General features: G+C 46.6%; 1 protein-coding gene across 1 annotated transcript in view; it reads left to right on the forward strand.

Annotated features, from left to right (window-relative positions):
- Nucleotides 1–20,785, forward strand: part of RRP12 (ribosomal RNA processing 12 homolog) — a 521,209-nt gene that overhangs the window by 137,250 nt on the left and 363,174 nt on the right. Inside the window, exons 14-15 of the mRNA XM_078643584.1 lie at nucleotides 1,895–2,037; nucleotides 4,989–5,110. Of these exons, the coding sequence (XP_078499710.1) occupies nucleotides 1,895–2,037; nucleotides 4,989–5,110 (265 nt within the window). The remainder of the gene's footprint in view (nucleotides 1–1,894; nucleotides 2,038–4,988; nucleotides 5,111–20,785) is intronic.

A 20,785-nucleotide genomic window follows, 5' to 3' on the forward strand; every position in this document is an offset into this window, starting at 1 on the left:
GGCAGGGGAGCGGCAACATGGTAAACCATACTCTGATTCTTTGGTGCCTGCGGACTTCTGGGTGTGACTCCTCTACTGGAAGGGAGATTGCTAGCAATTTGCGGAGAGCTGGCAGTCTACCAGGGTTCATGGTAGAGGCTTAGATGCAGGGCAAGTCACTTGGTCACGATTGTTGAGACTGGTGCATGCAGGCATGGTTTAGCGCCAAAAATCCACAGCAGTCTTCAGTTCTCGGTTTCTCGCAGCTCTTCTTTGTCCTCTTCTTCTAGATCTGTCACATTTGTTCCTGGCATCAGGGGTGACACCTAAATACTCAATTTAAAGACATTAAGGGGAGTGACTGGTATTAGCCAATGGTCTACCTACCTTTAGAGCGACTACACCCCCTATATGACCACTCATTGTGGGGAGTGGGCATAACCCTGACCCAGTGAGCCTAATTCCACCAAAACCAAGATGGTGAAATTATAGTTTTCGTGTTCACATCAGGCTTCCCACCTTGGGGGAGGAACTGGCCTGATAGAGAACACACTTCCTTGCTAGCACATTTTTCCACCTGTCCTGTTGCCAAATGGGCCTCAGGGCATGGAGTGGCACCCCCCAAGTCTGGTGGAAGCTGGGTTCACATATCAAAGGCGGCAGTGGCCTTTGAAGCCTCTTGTCGGGATATGCTGATTACTTAGCCATCCTGCTTGGAGGAGGTGAACACACCTCCGGCCAGAGCACACATTGTTTCTGCCCTCAGGGAGTGTGGGCTCTCACCTGCAGAGGGTCACAAACCTGTCTGTGGTGGCAGACCTGTCTACACCAGTCACCCAGTACACTAGAGTTCGGTAGGTTTTCAGGGGGGCCCTATAAGGCAATTGCAGTTTGCATGAGTGTGGTGAGGGGTCCCTTAGGGTGGCGCAATACATGCTGCAGCTGTTACGGAACCTCCTCAGTCTCCCAGTCCTAGGTACCAGGGGTACCATTTACTAGGGAACTTATAGGGGTGTTAAAGATATTGCCAATTGGGGCAACAATTGTGCATTTTTAGGGAAATAGATCTAGCACTGGGACCTGGACAGCAGTAACCCAGTGCACGTCTGTCAAAGTTGTATCAAATACCAGGCAAAAAATGGGCGTTCATGTCAAAAAGGCTCACTTTCCTACAACTACATATCACACTTTCATGATCATTACAGGCACATAAATATGAATAGATTAGAAGGGAGTAGAAGAGTCTGAGAGATTTGCAGGCCCAAGTACAAGCACTTCTTCTCCACATCTCCTAAGCATTTTCGACAGTGATATGGCAGGTAATCGGGAACCTCATTCTATTAGACCAAGGTAGCACCCTCCTCTGCATGAAGGCGGAAAGAATACTGCTATAGTCTATGCATGTGCTGTGCAGCTATAGAAGATTTGTGCAGGTTGCGTAGACCTGCCACAAGAGTTTGTAGCTTCCACATATAAATTCAGGTGATCCATCCTTCCACAGGAGAGACTGGTTGAAAACGTTTATTCACGTAGACAAGCATGTATTCACATATACTACACTGCAGGTAAAATGAAATCTGAAGATGATTTCTGCCAATCTTTTGAAGGTTTTATCATATAAACTTTCATCTTTGCCTATTTTGATTGATTTACCACAAAACTAGTTGCAATATCCGAGCACAACCACTAGATGGCAGAATTATGCCTTACAAAGGATATAAGCTGAAAAAGTGCTGTTGCAGGCAAGCAACATTTTCTTTACCCTTTTGGTCGTTTTGAATGCCAACTTCAGCTTGTTCCCAATTAATTTAGTTCTTTTCCTGATTCCTGGTGAAGAAATTGATCACATCTAACCAATGCTTTATACAACTTCAGGAAGTCTTCACTTACTGATCTGCTCGATTCTTCTTTTTAGTGCCTGCAGACTTTAGCAGACCTGCGAAATTCTTCCCATTTTCCCTACACTGGTGAGCTGGACCAGGCTGTGGGTGCTGCTGTGGAAAGCATGGGCCCTGAGGTTGTCTTACAGGCTATTCCTCTGGAAATTGACGGCAATGAGTAAGTTTCTCTCATCTTTCAAGTAACTCCTGGTGTTGCAATTCTGCTAATTGTTTCTACTTTGAAATCTTTCATTTAGATGGATGGAGACCAAAATGTAATTAACTCCTCACTCTGTTAAAATAAACACATTTTAAGTTCCTTGCATTTTTTTATAATCTTCAAATGTATCACTTTTTATCCTGTGGAACTTTTTCAACCAATTCACTGTACAGTTTCTCTCCTTCCTTTGGGCAATTGAACTGTATAGGTAAATGTTGTTAATTGTTATGTTAAAAGGGTACTTATAGAGCGCACAGCTACCCGGGAAGAGTGTCCTCATTGCTAGACTGTTGCTGTCACTGAGAGAGGGAGAGACTAAGGTTGTTGATGAAACAGCCATGTTTTCAGTTGCTTCATCAAGGTCAGTAAATCGGGCACCTGTCTGAATGGCAATGGCAGAAGGCTCCAAACACGGGCAGCCTGCACTTGAAAAGAGCGGTCACCATTCAGAATGCGGACAAAATTGGGAACGACCACCTGCTGTCAAGAGGATGACCTCAGGGTTCTGCCGGGGATGTAGTGTAGAACTCTTTCTAATATAGTGAGCTCCCGAGCCATGCAAAGCCTTAAAAGCCAAGACTAAAGTTTTGAAGTCTATTCTATTTCGGACAGGCAGCCAGTGCAAGGCCTTCAGGTGAGTACCGCCCTGGCGGCTACATTCTGGACCACCTGAAGTCTATTTAATAAATACTCTGGGAGGCCTAGGTGTAAGACATTGGCATAGTCCAACCTGGAAACAATAAGAGACTGGACCACAGTCTTTCTATGAGTGAGAGGTAGCAGGGAGAGGAATTTCCTAGGAGAACCACTTGAACACCGTGCCTCCCAGGCCACACTCCTGTAGTCTATGCAGGAGTCGGTCGTAGGGCACGGTGTCAAAAGCTGTGGAGAGGTCCAATAGGATCAACACAGCTTTACCTTCTGTATCTAGTTTCTCCTTTATTGCTATGTGGTGGGGTGTTGAGGGATGAAAACTGATCAATGGATAAGTAAACTATTGGGCCCAATTTTTAATCTTGTTACATGACTGAAAGAGCAGATGGCTGGCCCTGTGATCCTAATTGTACCCTTGTCAATTGATGGCACTAACTCTATGCATGTTCTGTAGTATGGTGTTGCCTGGCGGGCCTTATCCAAGCTACGCAGATGATACTTCGTTGTTTGTGGGTGTCACTGATGACTGATTGGATTGACTGGCTTAAGATGGAGGCTCCCCTATGAATATCAACAAGGCTTCGTGGTGAAGCCATTCTTGAATTGTTCACAGGATGGGACATTATTGGGATAGGTAGACTTTGGTTTGTGCTCAGTCATATCCATTGTAATTTACAGAGTAACCAACTGTATATGAGCTACAGCCCGGTGAATTTTACAGGTACTCCGATTATGGCAAATCCTTGGCTCCTCCCAAGGTATAGAGGACCTTCCAGAGTTAATTTGTGTGGAATCAAAATGAACACCGGTAAAAATGCTAGACATTATTGATCCGGACCGTTCAATTATTCCAAGAATAAGCTGGATGTTGGGTTACGGCAATGAACGGATGAAGACTGACCGGGAAAAATAAATTGGTGCAGTGAGAAGTGGTTGTCTGCGCAAGGCACTGGCTGATGCCATTCATTTGCCTTCACAAAACATATCACATCAAAGGGAAACTCTGGAAAATCAAGCCTCTGACTGGTTATCGGGCCTGGTTGAGAATCTTTTTAAGACATGTTGTTGCATCATCCATGCTTTTAGGACTGAGGTTGTTAATTATTTATTCGCATTAGTTGACTGTAGTTTGTCACGGAAATTTGTAATACTTGGACAAGTAGAACCCTTGAATACTTCCTGGGCTAGAAGATCCTCATTAATAAGGGCCTACTCATTGTAAAACAAGACTTTACTGAGTGCTGGAAAAACAAAAATATGCTGGGGGTAGGGAATGAGTCTGTGATGTTTGTAGGTACAGCTTAGTTGAAATCCCCATTTTTTGAGCCAGGGGTTGCCTACCGAACCCCCCCTGAGTAGCGCTCCTTAATATTGTAGCATCCTAATGGGTTCCTAGAGAGATCTTGGCAGACCAGTCCCTTGTCAGAGGCTCTTACTTAATGTATATGTGCCCTAGATAATTCTGTCATTGTAAGCTTTTGTATGGTGGGAATTAAAACTAATTCTTGCATGCAACATTTCTTATGATGAGATAAAAATATTTAATTTCAACTATGTTAAAGTTAAACTTAAAAAAATATTTTTGAGAAACTTAGAAGATTATGGGTGGAGATCGAAAAATCTTAGGGGAGCAATTGCCAAGAGGAATAATCTCCCACTCTTAAGTGGAAGGATTTTTTTTTGCGTCAAGGCTTTAAGCATAACCTTGATAAAATGGCAGTTGTTCCTGCTGTTTTGTTGGCAGATATTTCTTCAAACGTTATATTTTCAGAATCTTTTTCAAGACGTTTAATTGTCGTCTGTCCCTAATATTGAGAGGTTGATACAGTGGGTGCTAGAAAGCCACTAGTCATTTGATGAAAATTACACAAATTGAGACTTGGATGTTGACTATATTTGTGCTTTTTGCTAGGCCATGGTCAGCGTTTCCTATTCCTAGTTTTGAAGTGAAAGTCCGGGTTCATAGTCTGGTCCTTTAGCTGCTTGATGTGCACACAGGTGTATTTTTGTCATGTTATGCAGCACAATCATAAACATCTAGAAGGAAAATTACGTTGGCCTTACCAGTTATTGTATTTCTAGTTTGAATATAGGTTTGCTTGTTTATGATTGGGGATACATTTGTCTTATGGTGTTGTAAGGAAAGGGATTTATAAATGATACAATCTACTGTGTAGTCATTTTATTTGATCTAGGTTGTGTTGGTGTTTTCTGATAATGTTCTCTTTATTTTTTCTTCTCTTTATCTTTATTAGGGAGAACTGCAATTTTCCTCGTAGCTGGCTAATTCCAGTGATCCGGGACCATGTTAAGAACACAGAGCTCAAGTTCTTTGCTTCATATTTCTTGCCACTGGCTGCAAGGTTGAAAAACAGAGGTAATAACCATTAATTCCCAACACTGGACACTTATCATTTGGAAGGTCAGGTTTGCCAGGTCTTTCTTTCTTCATTTTGTATCCAGATCACTCATGAACCTAAAACATTCCTGTTTTTCTGAGCTGTTGCCTTATTGCAATTGCTTGGTAGTGTGTTAATTTATGATAATTTTTCTTTCTCTTCACCTGGATAAAAAGAATTCAGCCAAACGAATATGGTTTAGAGATATTGCAACGCCAACAGTTGGATGTCATGTTGATGTTATCAAACATTGGTGTTGCAAAGTCAGTTTGCCTCTTAAATGAGACACAATTAACCTACATCAGTCTGTATTGCTCCTACCCTTTCTGCTTTGCTGAATGTTTTACCTGTACATGCTGCTCCACCAACCTGCTATTGTGCCCTGCTCCATGTCTGTCCTGTACCATGTGATGTCCTTTTCCTGACTTTGTTCCTGCAGTGCTCAGCCAAACTTGTCACTTCTTATCTCACTCCCTATGTTGGAACAGTTTTTTTGTCCCACACAATCTAGTTGCTCGTGGGGAAGAGTAGGCCTTTAGTGTCTCCAGACGAGACACTGTGTGCACCAATCCAATCTAAACAACCACCTTTCAGCTCCCACCTGTAAATGCAAAGGCTGCCAGCTTCTCCCAACTCACTTCGTATCCTGCCTGCACTCGTTTTAACATGGGGAAGGATTGGGAGGTGAGCTCTGTAAGAGAATGAGTATTGGGAGCTTCTACCTTATTTCACTACACACCTTCTCCCTTCCACAAATCAAACAGCAGGTTTAGTAGTGGCAACTGAAAGTTGGAGATCTAAGAGCAATTGATTCTTCCTCAGTCAAATCGGTTTTAGAATCCCCTCTCCCCACTCAAGTACATATGAGGCAAAAAGAAGATAGTTCAATGGTAGAGAGGCTTAAATACAGTTGTTGGAAACACTAACGACACAGGCCTGAAATTGAGATCTCTGTAAAAGATAGACACATAGATGGATAGGAGATAAGTTAAAATATAGACTGAGATTCTGCAGTTGGAGAACAGGAAGCAGGCTAATGATTGGTGACAAAGCACAGAGCAATACTCACATGGAAAATAAGTCTTTATTTGCTGTGCATGTAGGCGCTCCCAAAAACACTTACTACTCACACATCCTCCCTGAAACACATTCTACAGAAAAGTAAAGGCCGACGTTATGTCAGACATGAGTAGTACGTTTATTTATGTAAGGTAGCTAACCTGTAGATGACCCCACCACGCAGAGTATCTCATTCCTGCACACAGCAATATTTCTGAATGCAAACATAGCCCAAAATAATGATTTCATGGAATAATACACATTTCTGTAAATGCAGGTTCCTACAGGTAATACATACCAAGAAATGGAAGCACCAAGAAATGTATAAGTGGGTTGTACCCTTACAATTATGTATACATAATGGCTTGCAATTATGTATACATATACATAATGGCACACCTTTAAAGTTCGGCACACCAATGTGTGGGCATATGCATAAGCCCATTATTCCAGAGACCACTTGCATGAAAGTCCCCACACCGAAAGTACTGGTACTTCTAGTCTCCATTTTAATCCCCATTTGTCCAGACTCCAGCATGTTAAAGCAATAATACAGAGGCATATTGTGCACCATAAAATATATTCCAAAAGCAGAATACTTGACCCATGCATAGGTTATACTTTGCCAGGCCCAGCTCACGATCTGCCACCGCTGGCATTAGTTCTTACTGTATTGTCATGCTTTGAATTATTTTTGCCCAGTTCTGAAATCTTCTTTTTCCATAAGATGTTTGGTTTTAAGTAATACTTCTGATTAGCTACACACACAGGTATTGTTTTGAGTTTTTTTGGACCAGGATCTTCATGTATCCTCTTATTTTGTCAATAACAGTCAGTCTTTTTTTTTTTTCCTTTACTGACCTTTGGATCAGAGTTCCCCATTGAGGCTTTGCATTAAGTTAGCACCTTAGACCTTCAAGCCTTTTATTACCAGGTCCCTTAATTGATTGTGTTCGAGGCATATGACCTGCAGATCGTATACTGGTCATAAGATCGCCACCTGGTGTTGGGCTCAGATGATTGCAGGTTGTTGTCTTCTTGGAAGAAGTCTTTGTAGTCACGAGATAGGTGACTCCTCCCTAGGACAATACTGTGCATGCTCATCAACTCCATCCTCAGATTGTTTTTTTCCGCCACTGGGTTCGGATGAAAGTTTTCCGCTCCGGCTAGAAAAGACTTTTCAGCACCTTCAAAGCGCAAACAACTTTATAAAAACATCATCGACATCGAATAAACTACTTTCAACATCAACTACATTCCGGTGCGTCGACGCGGGCTGTTGGGCCTATCGGCGCCGTACGGCCTACGCCTCATGGACAGAACTCCATTCACGAGATGCCCGGTATGTCGAGCAAAGTTCCCTCATAGCGGCCATCACGAGGTCTGCAACCTCTGTCTATCGCCGGAACACGACGAGTCGACCTGCACAGCTTGTGCATCCTTCCGATCGAAGAAGACCATTCGGGATCGGAGGGCGCGTCGACACGAGATGAGGAGATCAGCACCAGCCCCGGAGGCCATCTTTGAGGAGGAGATCGTCGAAGAAGACGTCTCCGAGGGCGAGGATCCACTCGTCGCCGAGGAAGACTCGCCTGATCTCCAGATCATATCGGGGGCAGAGGACTCAGACGACTCGATTCCATCTCGACAACCCGTGAGTAACCCTGCCCCTGCACAACAGACACTACCCAAACCAAAGACAACGGTCCGCACTCCGCCCATGGGGCCCAGTCGGGACCGAAATACCGCGTCCGACGCCCCGCCTTCGGGCTCGGCTCCGAGGAAAACAACTACGCCTTCCGGTGCCTCGGGACCGACAAAACCACATGTGCCAATTCCACCTCTTCCATTGGCACCGAAGCACACACATCCTTCGGCCCGAAGGATTCCTCGACACCGAAGCCAAAACGCCCTTCGGTGCCCAAAGAAAAAGAGCCTTCGGAACCCAAACCAAAAGAGGCATCGGTGCCGCAACCGAAAAATGCACCGGATCCGAAAAGAGCTCTGACTCGAAAGCCTTCCGGTTCCAAAAATAAAGATGGGAAGCCAGAGTCCGACGCCGCAAGGCCAACGAGACCTGTCTCCACTCCAAAATCTCCAAACTCGGTACCAAAGACTCCTACTAAGCCGAAACCACCTTCGGCACTGAAAACTTTGCCACGGGACTCAATAACGCCTCCTACAGCAAAACACACAAAACAACCCCTATCGGCACCGAAAAAATCTACGCCAAAGAAGGTTGTAGAGGAGGAAGAACTGTTTAGACCAGATCCTAAACAAAAGAAAGTCTATATCAATCCAAAGACTGGACATGTAGAGGCTATTCCTTATAAGAAGAGACCAGCAGACACACCACTTCTACCTGTGGTTCCTGCCAAAAAGGACTGTGCAACTTTTCCAATGCACCCTTCCTCTCCTTTTCCTTCTTACTCTCCTATCCCTCCTTACATTGAACCTACAGTTTCTCCTGTTCAATCTCCTGCATCATCACACCACACTGACGAGGAGTATGATATAGGTGGGGGGAATGACATACCAGAGCCACAAGAATACCCTTTAGATGAATATGTCAATCCTGAATATCCTAAAGAGGATGACATATATGGCTTCCCACCACACAATGTGCCCGACATTCCTGATCCTCAGTCATACCCAACAAAACCATCCCCTCCAGAGGATAGTATTGGGTTTAATAATTTATTAAATAGAGCAGCCCTTTACCACTGGGTTTCACTGACAAAGAATCTAAAGTTATTGATGCGCCAGGGAAACGGATTGCTGCGCAAGCAACAAACATATGGCGCACAACAAATACACAAGCCCTGCTCTCACGCTATGACAGGGCTCACTACGACCAATTAGAAAAACTGATGGAGCTCCTCCCAGATCACTACAAAGATCAGGCAACAGAGCTCATACAGGAAGGCAAGTTAATATCCAAGGCCTCAAGTAAATGTGCACTAGATGTAGCTGACACAGCATCCAGAGCAGTCAATACTAGTGTTATACTCAGACGACATGCGTGGTTACGCATTTCAGGGTTTAAAACAGAGGTACGGACCACCATCTTGAACCAGCCCTTCAATAAAAACCAATTGTTCGGGCCGGAAGTAGACAACACACTAGAAAAGATGAAAAAAGACAGACACAGCTACGTCTATGGGTGCATTACAATCCACACAGACTAGAAGTTCTTTTCGCCGCTCCTTTTATAGAGGAAGCTCTAAGCAAACCGGCACAGATACAACGTCATCTTTTAAAACAAATGCACAGACCTCCTCTAACAAGAGCTACTTCAGAGGAGGATACAGAGGAAATAATAACAAGGGAAGAGGTAGAGGTAATAACAACAACCGCTCCTCTTCCACTCCCAAACAGTGACTTTCCTCTGCCTCCTCCACAGCATTCCACCCCTGTGGGGGGCAGATTATCACAGTTCCTACCTGTCTGGAATTCCATCACAACAGACAGGTGGGTAAGACAAATTATCCAACATGGCTACTGCCTAGAACTCACAGCAACCCCCCCAAACATACCACCCAGGCAGCGTCCAATGTCCACAGACCATATTACTCTACTTCAACAAGAAGTTCTAGCACTTCTACAAAAGGATGCTATTCAAGTAGTTACTTTAGAGGAACAAGGAACAGGAGTTTACTCCTTGTACTTCCTAATTCCCAAGAAGGATGGGACCCTAAGACCAATTCTCGACCTCAGGCCCCTCAACCATTACATACAGTCAGATCATTTCCACATGATCACTCTGCAGAAAGTACTCCCACTACTACAACAAGGCGATTTTCTTTCAACACTAGGCTTAAAGGACGCCTACTTTCACATTCCTATACATCCTGCTCACAGGAAGTATCTAAGGTTTGTCATACTAGGACAGCACTATCAATTCAAAGTCCTTCCATTCGGGGTCACAACAGCACCACGAGTGTTCACAAAGTGCTTAGCAGTAGTAGCGGCACACCTCAGAAGACAACAGATACATGTCTTCCCTTATCTAGACGACTGGCTCATAAAAGCAAAATCATACAGTCAATGTGTCCATCACACAAAGCAAACAATTCAGACATTGCACGACTTGGGGTTTACCATAAACGACACCAAGTCGCACCTAGAGCCTTCGCACGTTCATTAGTATCTAGGAGCTACCATACACATCTACAGCTCTAGCGTATCCCAGTCCAGCCAGGATACAGATCATTCAAACCTTAGTCTCCGTTTTTCAACACCAGCAGTCTCTCCAAGCCAAAGTGTTCATGAGACTAATAGGCATGATGGCGTCTTGCATCTTCATAGTTCCACATGCAAGACTGCAAATGTGCCCATTACAAGAATGTCTAGCACAACAGTGGAATCAGGCTCAAGGTAATCTCTAAGACCTGGTGTTGGTGGACAGCCGTACATATCGCTCTCTGCAATGGTGGAACACCAAAAATTTGACAAAGGGACGGCCGTTCCTAGAGCCTGTTCCACAGATAGTGCTCACGACAGACGCATCCCTCACAGGATGGGGAGCCCATCTCTTACACTATACCACACAAGGCCAATGGAACAACCAACAAAAACTGTTCCATATCAACCATCTAGAGCTGCTAGCAATTTTCCTAGCACTCAAAACATTTCAAGTGCAAGTACAAAACAAAGCTGTCTTAATCCGGACGGACAATATGACAGCCATGTACTATATAAAAAAACAGGGGGGGGGGGACACTCTCTGCAACTGTCCCAGCTCGCACAGAACATTTGGAGATGGGCCATTCCTCAAAACATACACCTGACAGTAGAGCACCTTCAAGGAATTCACAATCAGATAGCAGATCTGTTGAGTCGACAGTCACAACAGATTCACGAATGGGAGATACATCCACAAGTTCTTCAGCCATTCTTCCAAATGTGGGGGCATCCACAGATAGATCTGTTTGCCACCTACGAGAATACAAAATGCCCAACCTTCGCCGCCAGGTTTCCACACCCACGGCCGGAGGGGAATGCAATATGGATGAACTGGTCAGGCAGATTTGCGTAGGCTTTTCCGCCTCTCCCACTCATTCCACTAGTAGTGCGCAAACTCAGACAACAGTCTTTCAAACTGATAATAGTAGCTCCCACATGGGCACGCCAGCCGTGGTTCACCACACTGCTGGATCTCTCACTAGTTCCACATCAAAAATTAAAGCTCACGCCCTCCCTGTTAACACAGAACCATGGAGAAATAAGACACCAAGAACCAAGCCAACTGAATTTGGCGATCTGGCTCCTGAAGTCTTAGAGTTTGGTTACTTAAACCTACCCCCAGACTGTATGAACATAATTAAAGAGGCTAGAAAACTCACTACCAGAGCGTGTTATGCCGCGAAGTGGAAAAGATGTGCAATATATTGCAACAATAATCACATTGATCCACTGGATGTTTCCATCCAAAATATCATTTGCTACCTTCTACACCTACAAAGGTCCAATTTAGCTTATTCTTCCATACGCCTGCATCTGGCAGCAATAGCAGCCTATTTACAGAATAGACAACATCTATCTCTATTCAGAGTACCTGCAATCAAAGCTTTTATGGAAGGATTAAAACGTATAATCCCACCTAGGTTACCACCTGCTCCAGTATGGAACCTAAACGTGGTCCTTACAAGACTTATGGGACCCCCTTTCGAGCCTTTACATAAGTGTGAATTACAGTTCCTAACATGGAAAACTGCTTTCCTTGTTGCTATCACCTCTCTCAGAAGAGTTACCGAAATACAAGCATTCACAATACAAGAACCATTTTTTCAGATACACACTAACAAAATGGTTCTTAGGCCTAATCCGAAATTCCTGCCAAAAGTTATTACTCTTTTTCACCTTAACCAATCAGTAGAGCTACCTGTGTTTTTTCAAAACCCGGACTCTGTTGCAGAATGGGCTTTACACACTTTAGTTGTTAGAAGAGCCCTGTTATACTACACAGATAGGACTAAAACCTTCAGAAAGACAAAACAATTTTTGTATCTTTCTCTCCTCCACACAAAGACAACCCCATCTCTAAGGGGGGAATTGCCAGGTGGATTGTAAAGTGTATACAAATATGCTATCATAAAGCTAAACCTACACAAGCAGTTCCTCCTAAAGCACACTACTCGCAAACTAGGAGCCTCTATGGCTTTCTTAGGAAATATACCACTAGAGGACATATGCAAGGCAGCGACATGGTCTATAATACACACCTTCACTAAACACTATTGTGTTGATGTGCAAGCCAAGCAGCAAGCTGCAGTAGGCGAAGCTGTCCTTAGAACACTGTTTCAGAATACTGCAACGGATACAGGCGACCACCGCTAGGGGAGACACTGCTGCACAATCGATGCACAGTATACGATCTGCAGCTCATATGCCTCGAACGGAATATGCTACTTACCAGTATGAATCTGTTCTTGGCATGTAGAGCTGCAGAGTCGTATACGCCCTCCCGCCTCCCCGGGGCTTGTATCCATTCCAGTTATCATCTTAATTAGATGCACACGCATGGACATCCTTTCTTTATCTTTACTTCTACTAACTCCATCATTTCCCATCATGGCGAAAAACAATCTGAGGATGGAGTCGATGACCATGCGCAGTATTGTCCAAGGGAGGAGTCACCTATCTGGTGACTACAAAGACTTCTTCCAAGAAAACAACCTGCAATCATCCGAGCCCAACATCAGGTGGCGATCTAATGCACAGTATACGACTCTGCAGCTCTACATGCCAAGAACAGATGCATACTGGTAAGTAGCATATTCCTTACCAAGCCTCACCTGAGGCCATTCTTGTCTCTTAGTAGGGTGTGCTCAGAGTTCCTTCAGATGACTTTACATAATGATTCTCCAGGGTTGCCTTCAAAGGGCATGTGAGAAGTTGGCCTGATAGGTGATGTTTCCAATTCTGGAACCACCGATTATCAGACCAAACAATCCCTTATGGTGTCTGGTTGTAAGTCAACCTTATTAGACAAGCTATCCTAGGGGTAGCATGGACTAAGCAGCCTAAAGGCTTAACTTAAGAGGTCGTGTTAAGCGAGCTGTTTTACCACATACAATCCTGTAATATCAAATGAAAGGACACCACACAAGTATATATTATAAAAATATATGTGTTTATTACTAAAAACAATCCCCAGTATTCTTTATGAATAAAGGGGCACAAGCGTTAAATCAAAAGCACAGTTTAAACATACAAAGTTGCACGATTATGGATGAGGGCGAGGGGCCACTCAAACCATATACTAAACAAGTGGTATAAGAGATACCAATCGAACAGTGGTTAGGCCTAGGGCCTAGAGAATCGCTGGGAGCAGTCAGGACAAGCAGTGCTGAAGTCGGGAAAAGCCCGCGGGATTCGGGTGCAGTGCGGGAAGCGCACGCATGCACCAATGTTAACCAATGGTGCGTAAAAGTTGTAAAGTTAAAGTTTAAGGACACTTCCGCTGAACCTAGAGGAACAAAACTTAAGACACAGACCCTAGAGATGTGTACCAGTGTGGGAACACCGGCGGAGCAAAGTTACCTCACCCACAGGAAGCGGGTGCACAGGGTCGAAGTTGAGTCGGGTTTCGTCACGCAGGCTCTTGGTGCTTGAAGCTGAAAGGGCTGCAGGCGGGGTGAAAGAGAAGTGTCCGGTGGAGTCCAAGGGTGGACTCAAGTCGAAAAGTACCTGAAAGCAGAGGGGACAGAGTCTGGGTCACTCAGCAGTGACCAGGGTGGAACCAGGACGGAACCAGGCAATGTCGGGCGCAATCAGGTGGTCGTCGAGGAGCTTCTCTCCGCTGTCACGTGGGCTCTGGGGCATCTGCGACGTCCAGGAGCAGGTCACGATCTGTCCCATGCAGGCTCTCGCCGTCGGCGCTGTCGGCTTCAAGATTGGAGCAAACAACACTTGGCAAAAGCAATCCACGCGGAACCGGGAGATTGCTTCTCACTCGAACCAGGAAGGTCAGAGTGGGGGCTCCTTTTCAGGGGAGCTGGTGCAGATCTGGAGCAACCAGATTCACAAGTCGTTTTTGTAGTTTCGTCGGCACAGGGACCACTAGCCGGCTGGCAAGTGACCGGGCCAACGCGTTGAGCCAAATGGAGCAGAAGGGCCCCACGCAGCACTCGTCGAGTGTGGAGGGCTGAACTTCGTTGCAAGAGTGGCTCAGGGTTGGGGCTTCTCAAACCCCGGTGTACAGCTTCGAGGGTCACTCGTGGGCTGCACGGTCAGCGTCTCGTGGTCAATTCAAGATGGCGTGCCCCACGCTTCCGGTCGCTTCCACGGGTCTCAGCTCTGCAGGGACTGTGGATCGGGCTGTAGGAAGGCAGGCAAGCTTAATCTCGTCGATCTCTGTCGCTCGAGTTCCGGCGGGAACTGCGACAAAGTAGACGTCGAGGGCTGGATGGTGCCTGTTTACACAGGGTGGTCACTCCTTGACCACAAGGGAGATTCTTCGGGCTTCCACGTTGAGTAGGAGGTCCAAGGGTCCAGAGTTTCGTTTCTTATGTTTCGTCAGGAAATCTAAAGTGCATTGGCACTGCTCCCACTCTTATTCGAATCTGGGGGGCGTGATTACCTGCTAGGTCCCCCCCTATGGGTGGGACTCAGGAAGTGGGTGGATACACCCCCTTCCTTTGATCCAGGCCGCCCTGGCACGAGGGCTGGAGTGCCCCAGAACCGGTTTGGCCGGATGATGCAAGGGGCAGCCTTGTGCGCCCCAAGCAGTGTCTGGTTTCTTTCAGACCTCCCTGCTACAATCCACTATCTCCTGTCTGGAGGGTGGTAAAACCCCCCTGCGACAGGAAACCCTTTGTCCAGGCCCCATTTGGCTGAGTTTCGGTCAGCTGCAGGGGTCCAGACCCGTGTCTGTGTGGCAGAGGCATCCATTTTGTGGATCTAAGGCCCTTTTTGAAATTAACCGCATTTAAGTAAAGTAACATGTCTTACCCCTCTAGAGGGGTGGAATGCTATCCCCGTCGCCAGAACTGGCGAGGGGATAGTATTCCAAATCGTATGACACCTTACACGACATGTTTTGATAAAGCCAAACCAAAGTTGCTATATAACCGCGAGGATTATAAGGCACTTAAGAGTATATGGTATGGCCTTATCCTGAAACAGCTTAGGGAGTTGTTCCCGACAGCTGCAGACAGGCTCAGCTCATGCTAGAGCTCCATCTCACATTAAACCACGCACTCTGCCTCCAGGATTGATGAGGCCTTCCATAGGAGTGGCTTATAGGTTTATATGTGTCCAGATATAGGTTTAGACATAGGTATACTATATCTAAGTAAGGGGTGCTTACACCACCTTACCCCAGCTGAGTGATCAGCCAGTTGTGTCAATTTAAGAACCAGCCAGGGGTGGCAAAAGATATGCTGCAGCCCCGGGTAGGCCTTGGTGGCTCCTATGCCCTGGGCACCTATAGTGCATTATACAGGGGCTGACAAGGAGTCCATTTCCAATTGTGGTATGTACCTAGGGTACATGGAATCCATTTTATAGAGAGAGCAGATGGCCTGGGGCCCTGATTAGCAGGGAACCAGGTCAACTAAGTCGAAAAACCAGCTAAACACAGGCAAAAAATCTGGGGTAACCATAGTCCGGTAGCCACCTTCCTCCAGGGCATTAAATAATCTTTCACTTTTTTATAGACTTCATGCTAGATTTGACCACGGCGCCCTCATGAGATTTGCACCTGGCTATGCTCAAAGTACTTGCTCTCACCGTTATGTAGACACATCCTGCTGTACTCTGCGATCCATACCAAACTAGGTTAAGGTTCGCCAGACGAACTTACTACAATCTTTACCAGGCTCTCTCCACATTGTATTAGAACCCATCTTAGGAGGCACTTCAGGGTCTTTTACAGGTGTCCAGCAGTTGTTCATAGGCCCCTCAAGGATAATGGTCCAGGAGAAAGAGGAAAGGAGCGAGATTCAAGGATATTGTTAGAGATGGCCCAGAATAGAGAGCACTATATGGGGACTAATTTTTAGGTCTTGCGCCTAGTGTTGCAGTGCGCAGCCGAAACATTTAGTAGGTAAAAATGGCGTTTCAGAAGCAGACCTAGGAGTGGCACACGCACAAGCGTGGGCTTTTTCTTTTGTGGCACGCTATTGGGCTTTGCGTGCGTGTTTTTTACCAAGAGAGCACGCAATAGGCCAAAGGCGGGCGCATTGCTCCGCCCATGGCCTATGGGTGTCTATTACGCGCACCGGCCGTCATGTGGTTTCAATTATCGTGCCCAGACACTGGTGCAATAATTGAAACCACATGGCTCGCAGTGGCGCGCGCGCACCACTCGCGGGCTGCTCCTTTTTTTGGGGGGGGGGGGGATCTATTTCTCAGGGAAGCAACTAAATGAAATTAGCCGTGTTTTGTTCGGCACCACTTTCACACCTCCCGGATAGCGATGTTTATAAAACAAAGTCTACCTATTTTTATGTGGTTGGCAGACGGTTAAATTGTTACGCTTCACAGCAGACAACATTCGTAGCATATACATAGTCACCCATGGAGGTCGTTTTGGTTAGCGCCTGGCTTCCTTACAGAATCACCTTTAGCAGATACCCAGACTGTGTCTGATTCTTCGGAAGGCAGATCTGCTCTTTAAGTAAAGTCAACAGCAAGAGCTTTTCAAAATCTGCAGGAAGACAACAGCAACCACAACGGGCACCACATTTCAGTCTTTTCAAGACCTGTTCTAAGTGAATGGGAGTAACCTTGATGACAGCAATGGGACTAGTGCTGATGACAATTTAAATAGCGCTGATGATACCAATGGGGCTAGTGCTCCTGACAACAATGAGAATAGCACTGATGATACCAATGGGACTAGTGCCCATGCCAACAATGAGAATAGCACTGATGATAACAATGGGACTAGTGCCGATGCGATAAATGAGAATAGCACTGCTAACTTATGATTAGTGCCGATGCCAACAATGAGAATAGGACTGATGATAACAATGGGACTAGTGCCGATGCCAACAACGAGAATAGCACTGATGATAACAATGGGACTAGTGCCCATGACATCAATGGGAATAGCACTGATAACCATGGGACTAGTGCTTATGACAACAATGAGAATAGCGTTGATGATACCAATGGGACTTGTGCCGATGCCAACAATGAGAATAGCACTGATGATACCAATGGGACTAGTGCCCATGACAACAATGGGAATAGCACTGATAACCATAGAAGTAGTGCCCATGACAACAATGAGAATAGCGTTGATGATACCAATGGGACTTGTGCAGATGCCAACAATGAGACTAGCACTGATGATACCAATGGGACTAGTGCCCATGACAACAATGAGAATAGCGCTGATGATACCAATGGGACTAGTGCCGATGCCAGCAATGAGAATAGCACTGATGATAACAATGGGACAAGTGTCAATGCCAACCATGAGAACAGCACTGATGATAACAATGGGACTAGTGCCGATGCCAGCAATTAGAATAGCACTGATAACCATGGGACTAGTGCCCAAGACCACAATGAGAATAGCGCTGATAATACCAATGGGACTAGTGCCGATGCCAACAATGAGAATAGCACTGATGATACCAATGGAACTAGTGCCGATGCCAACATTGAGAATAGCACTGATGAAAACAATGGAACGCCAACAATGAGAATAGCACTGATAACAATGGGACTATTGCTCATGACCGCAATGAGAATAGCACTGATAATCATGGGACTAGTGCCCATGACAACAATGAGAATAGCCCTGATGATGATAACGGGACTAGTGGTGATGATAACAATGAAAATAGCTCTGATGAGAACAGTGGGACTAGTGCTATCGAGAACAGTGAGAATAGCGCTGATGACAACAATGAGACTAATGCTGATGACAACACTAATGACCACAACGAAAATAGCGCTAATGATAACAAAGAGAATAGTGCCGATGACAACGAGACTAGTGCAGATGATAAGACTATTGCTGATGACAACAATAAGAATAGCGCTGATGATAACAGGACTAGTGCAGATGGCAAAACTACATGATTAAGAGACTGCTACTCAGGGTCCGCACTGCTCATTCATAGGAGACACTGTCTTAGACTCACATGCCTCTCATCAGTGTGCACACTGGTCTTTAACCATATTCCTCCAACAGATTCTAGCACATTATTACAGGTTAATATGTTTCTTGTGAGGCCTCCTGACTCCTGCCATTGGGACTTAAGTTCTGACACTATGTGGATTATAATTCCAGTGCTGGAGCATTGTGCTTTTGGGAACACAAAGCCATCTCGTGCTTTACCTGTACTTGTTTGTTTTTGTGAGTAACGTTAAGAGCCAGTATGCGCTATAGAAAAAGCTTTTCGGTAACAACTTATTGCCATTAAGAGTATATGGTGCTGGGAGTTTCATTACGAACTCCGTAGCATCATAATGGCTTTACTGAAAACTGGGAAGTTTGGTACCATCCTTCTGTAGTAGGGGATCTCTGTGTATAGTCATAATCTAGTGAATAGTCCCGCCCATGTGCGTGGACCCCGGAGCAATCAAAAATAATCTCTTACAGTGTCGAAAAATGCAGAACTGCACAGACACTTAAGAGAGAATTTAAAGACAGATAATGCAGCCTAAAAGGCTACACTGTCAAGTACTTCAACTAGAAATTCCACCACAAAAAATCCACAAAACAGCAAAGCCTGTACAGATTTCCCTTGCTTTAACAGCAAAATCCCTCAGGAATGATAGAGAGAAGAACCTGGACAGACAAGCCCCATAGGCTGCCATTATGTGGCTCAGAACAGGATACTGTGCCTTTAAGAGAACTTTCCAGAACTTCACAGTATCCCAGAATGCCCTGCAGGTCCCAGTTACTTTCAGTTCTTTTTTCCGGCTCCTGCAAGCAGGACCCTGGAGCATTGAGCTCTCCCCTTTCAGGGGTTTATTGGTGCTTTTTCACTGAAAAATCGTTTTTGAGTACTTTCTAAGTGCTTTTAGGCTTTTCTTCTTGGTTTTCTGCACTCTTTTATGTCAAATATGCCTGCATTATTTGACAAATGACCGGAGTACTCCAGGAAGAAGGCAAAGTCAGACCCTCATGAGGTGTGTATCCTCTGCCTGCCCTCTTCCCACATCCCTGAGGAGTGTGAGATTTGTCAAGGCTTCTCTGGCAGGACCCTGAAGGAAAGGTTGAAGATCAGGCTACAGGGCCTCGAGGAAAGAAGGCTGAAGGCGCAAGGTGGGTCTGGAGGGGCTTCATCTGCCCATGCTGAGGCCTCTGGGGGGCTCCCCAGGGGCAGGAAGTCCAGCAAACGTCCACTGTCTCCGTCTGGGTCGGTTGCACTGACCACGATGTCGAGAGGGAGGTCCACGGCCAGCTCCCGGTCTCCCCAGGGCTCTGGGTCGAGAAAACGTCGCCCGTCGACGTCGAGGGCCTTACACAGGCCGCCGTCGAACCCAGTGACGATTTCATCGTCGTCGTCTTTGGCGTCGACGTCGAGTGATCGGCGTAGACGGGCCCGGCGTCGGCACTCGCCGTCGAGGCGACACCGCCGATCGCCGTCGACAAACATGTTGTCGTCGAGGGGATCCTCGTCGTCGAGACCGCCGTCGAAGCGGAAGAGGTCGCCGTCGAGGCGGAAGAGATCTCCGGCGAAGAAGAAGTCGACGTCGAGGCGGTCGAGGTCGCCGTCGAGGCGGACAAGGTCGCCGTCGAAGAGGTCGCCGTCGAGGCGCAGCAGATCGCCGTCGAGACATAAAGGATCGTCGTCGAGGTGGTCTGGCTCGACGTCGAGGCATGGATGCCGTTCGACGCCGAAGCATGGAAGGCGGTCGACTCCTAAGGGACGCTCGACGTCGAGGGACCCACGTTCGACGCCTGGTCGCCGTTCTTCGGCGTCGAGAGGTCGTGCTGACAGGCCTAGGACTGTGGGGGGCTCCCCTCAGTCCGGAAAGGATGGCAGGTCGCCGGGATTGGCGTACTCAGAGGTGTATACCCCGAAGAAGGCTGTTCCACCTCCTCCTCCGTTGCCAGGAGGTCTTCCTCCGAGGGCTCCAACCCCTCCGTTGCCTACTCTGCCTCCACTTCCATCAGGACCTAGGACCCCTGTGCCGGACAAGCCGCCACCGGTTCCACCGAGGTCGGTCTCGTTGCCCAGGCTTCCGACCCCTCCCAAGAAGACTCCTAAGTCTAAGGACCCACCCAAGCCCAGGACATCCGCCCCGGGGAAACCGGCGGAACGTCCCAGACCTAGGAGGTCATGGTCGCGCTCCAGACGGAGACACAGGTCGAGGAGCAGACACAGGTCCTCCACCAGATCTAGACATCGCCACAGGAGGCATAGGTCCAGGTCCCGTACCGCATCATCAAGGACCCGTTCCTGTTCACCTACTCTATCGGATTCTCCGTAGACTAGGGTGTCCCCGGTCGACGACATTGGCACGTTCCAGGAAGTGCTCCTGAGGGGGGCTGCGAAGTTGGGTATCACGGTGACGGCTCCTACACCTACAACGTCCGTGATATTCGAGACGCTTCACAAGAGGCACCTGTCTCGCCCTCTTCTGGCGTTGGTCCCAGGACTGGTCGAACCGGCAGAAGT

This window comes from Lissotriton helveticus, chromosome 5_1 (assembly GCF_964261635.1).
Source record: "Lissotriton helveticus chromosome 5_1, aLisHel1.1, whole genome shotgun sequence".
Lineage (NCBI taxonomy): Eukaryota > Metazoa > Chordata > Amphibia > Caudata > Salamandridae > Lissotriton > Lissotriton helveticus.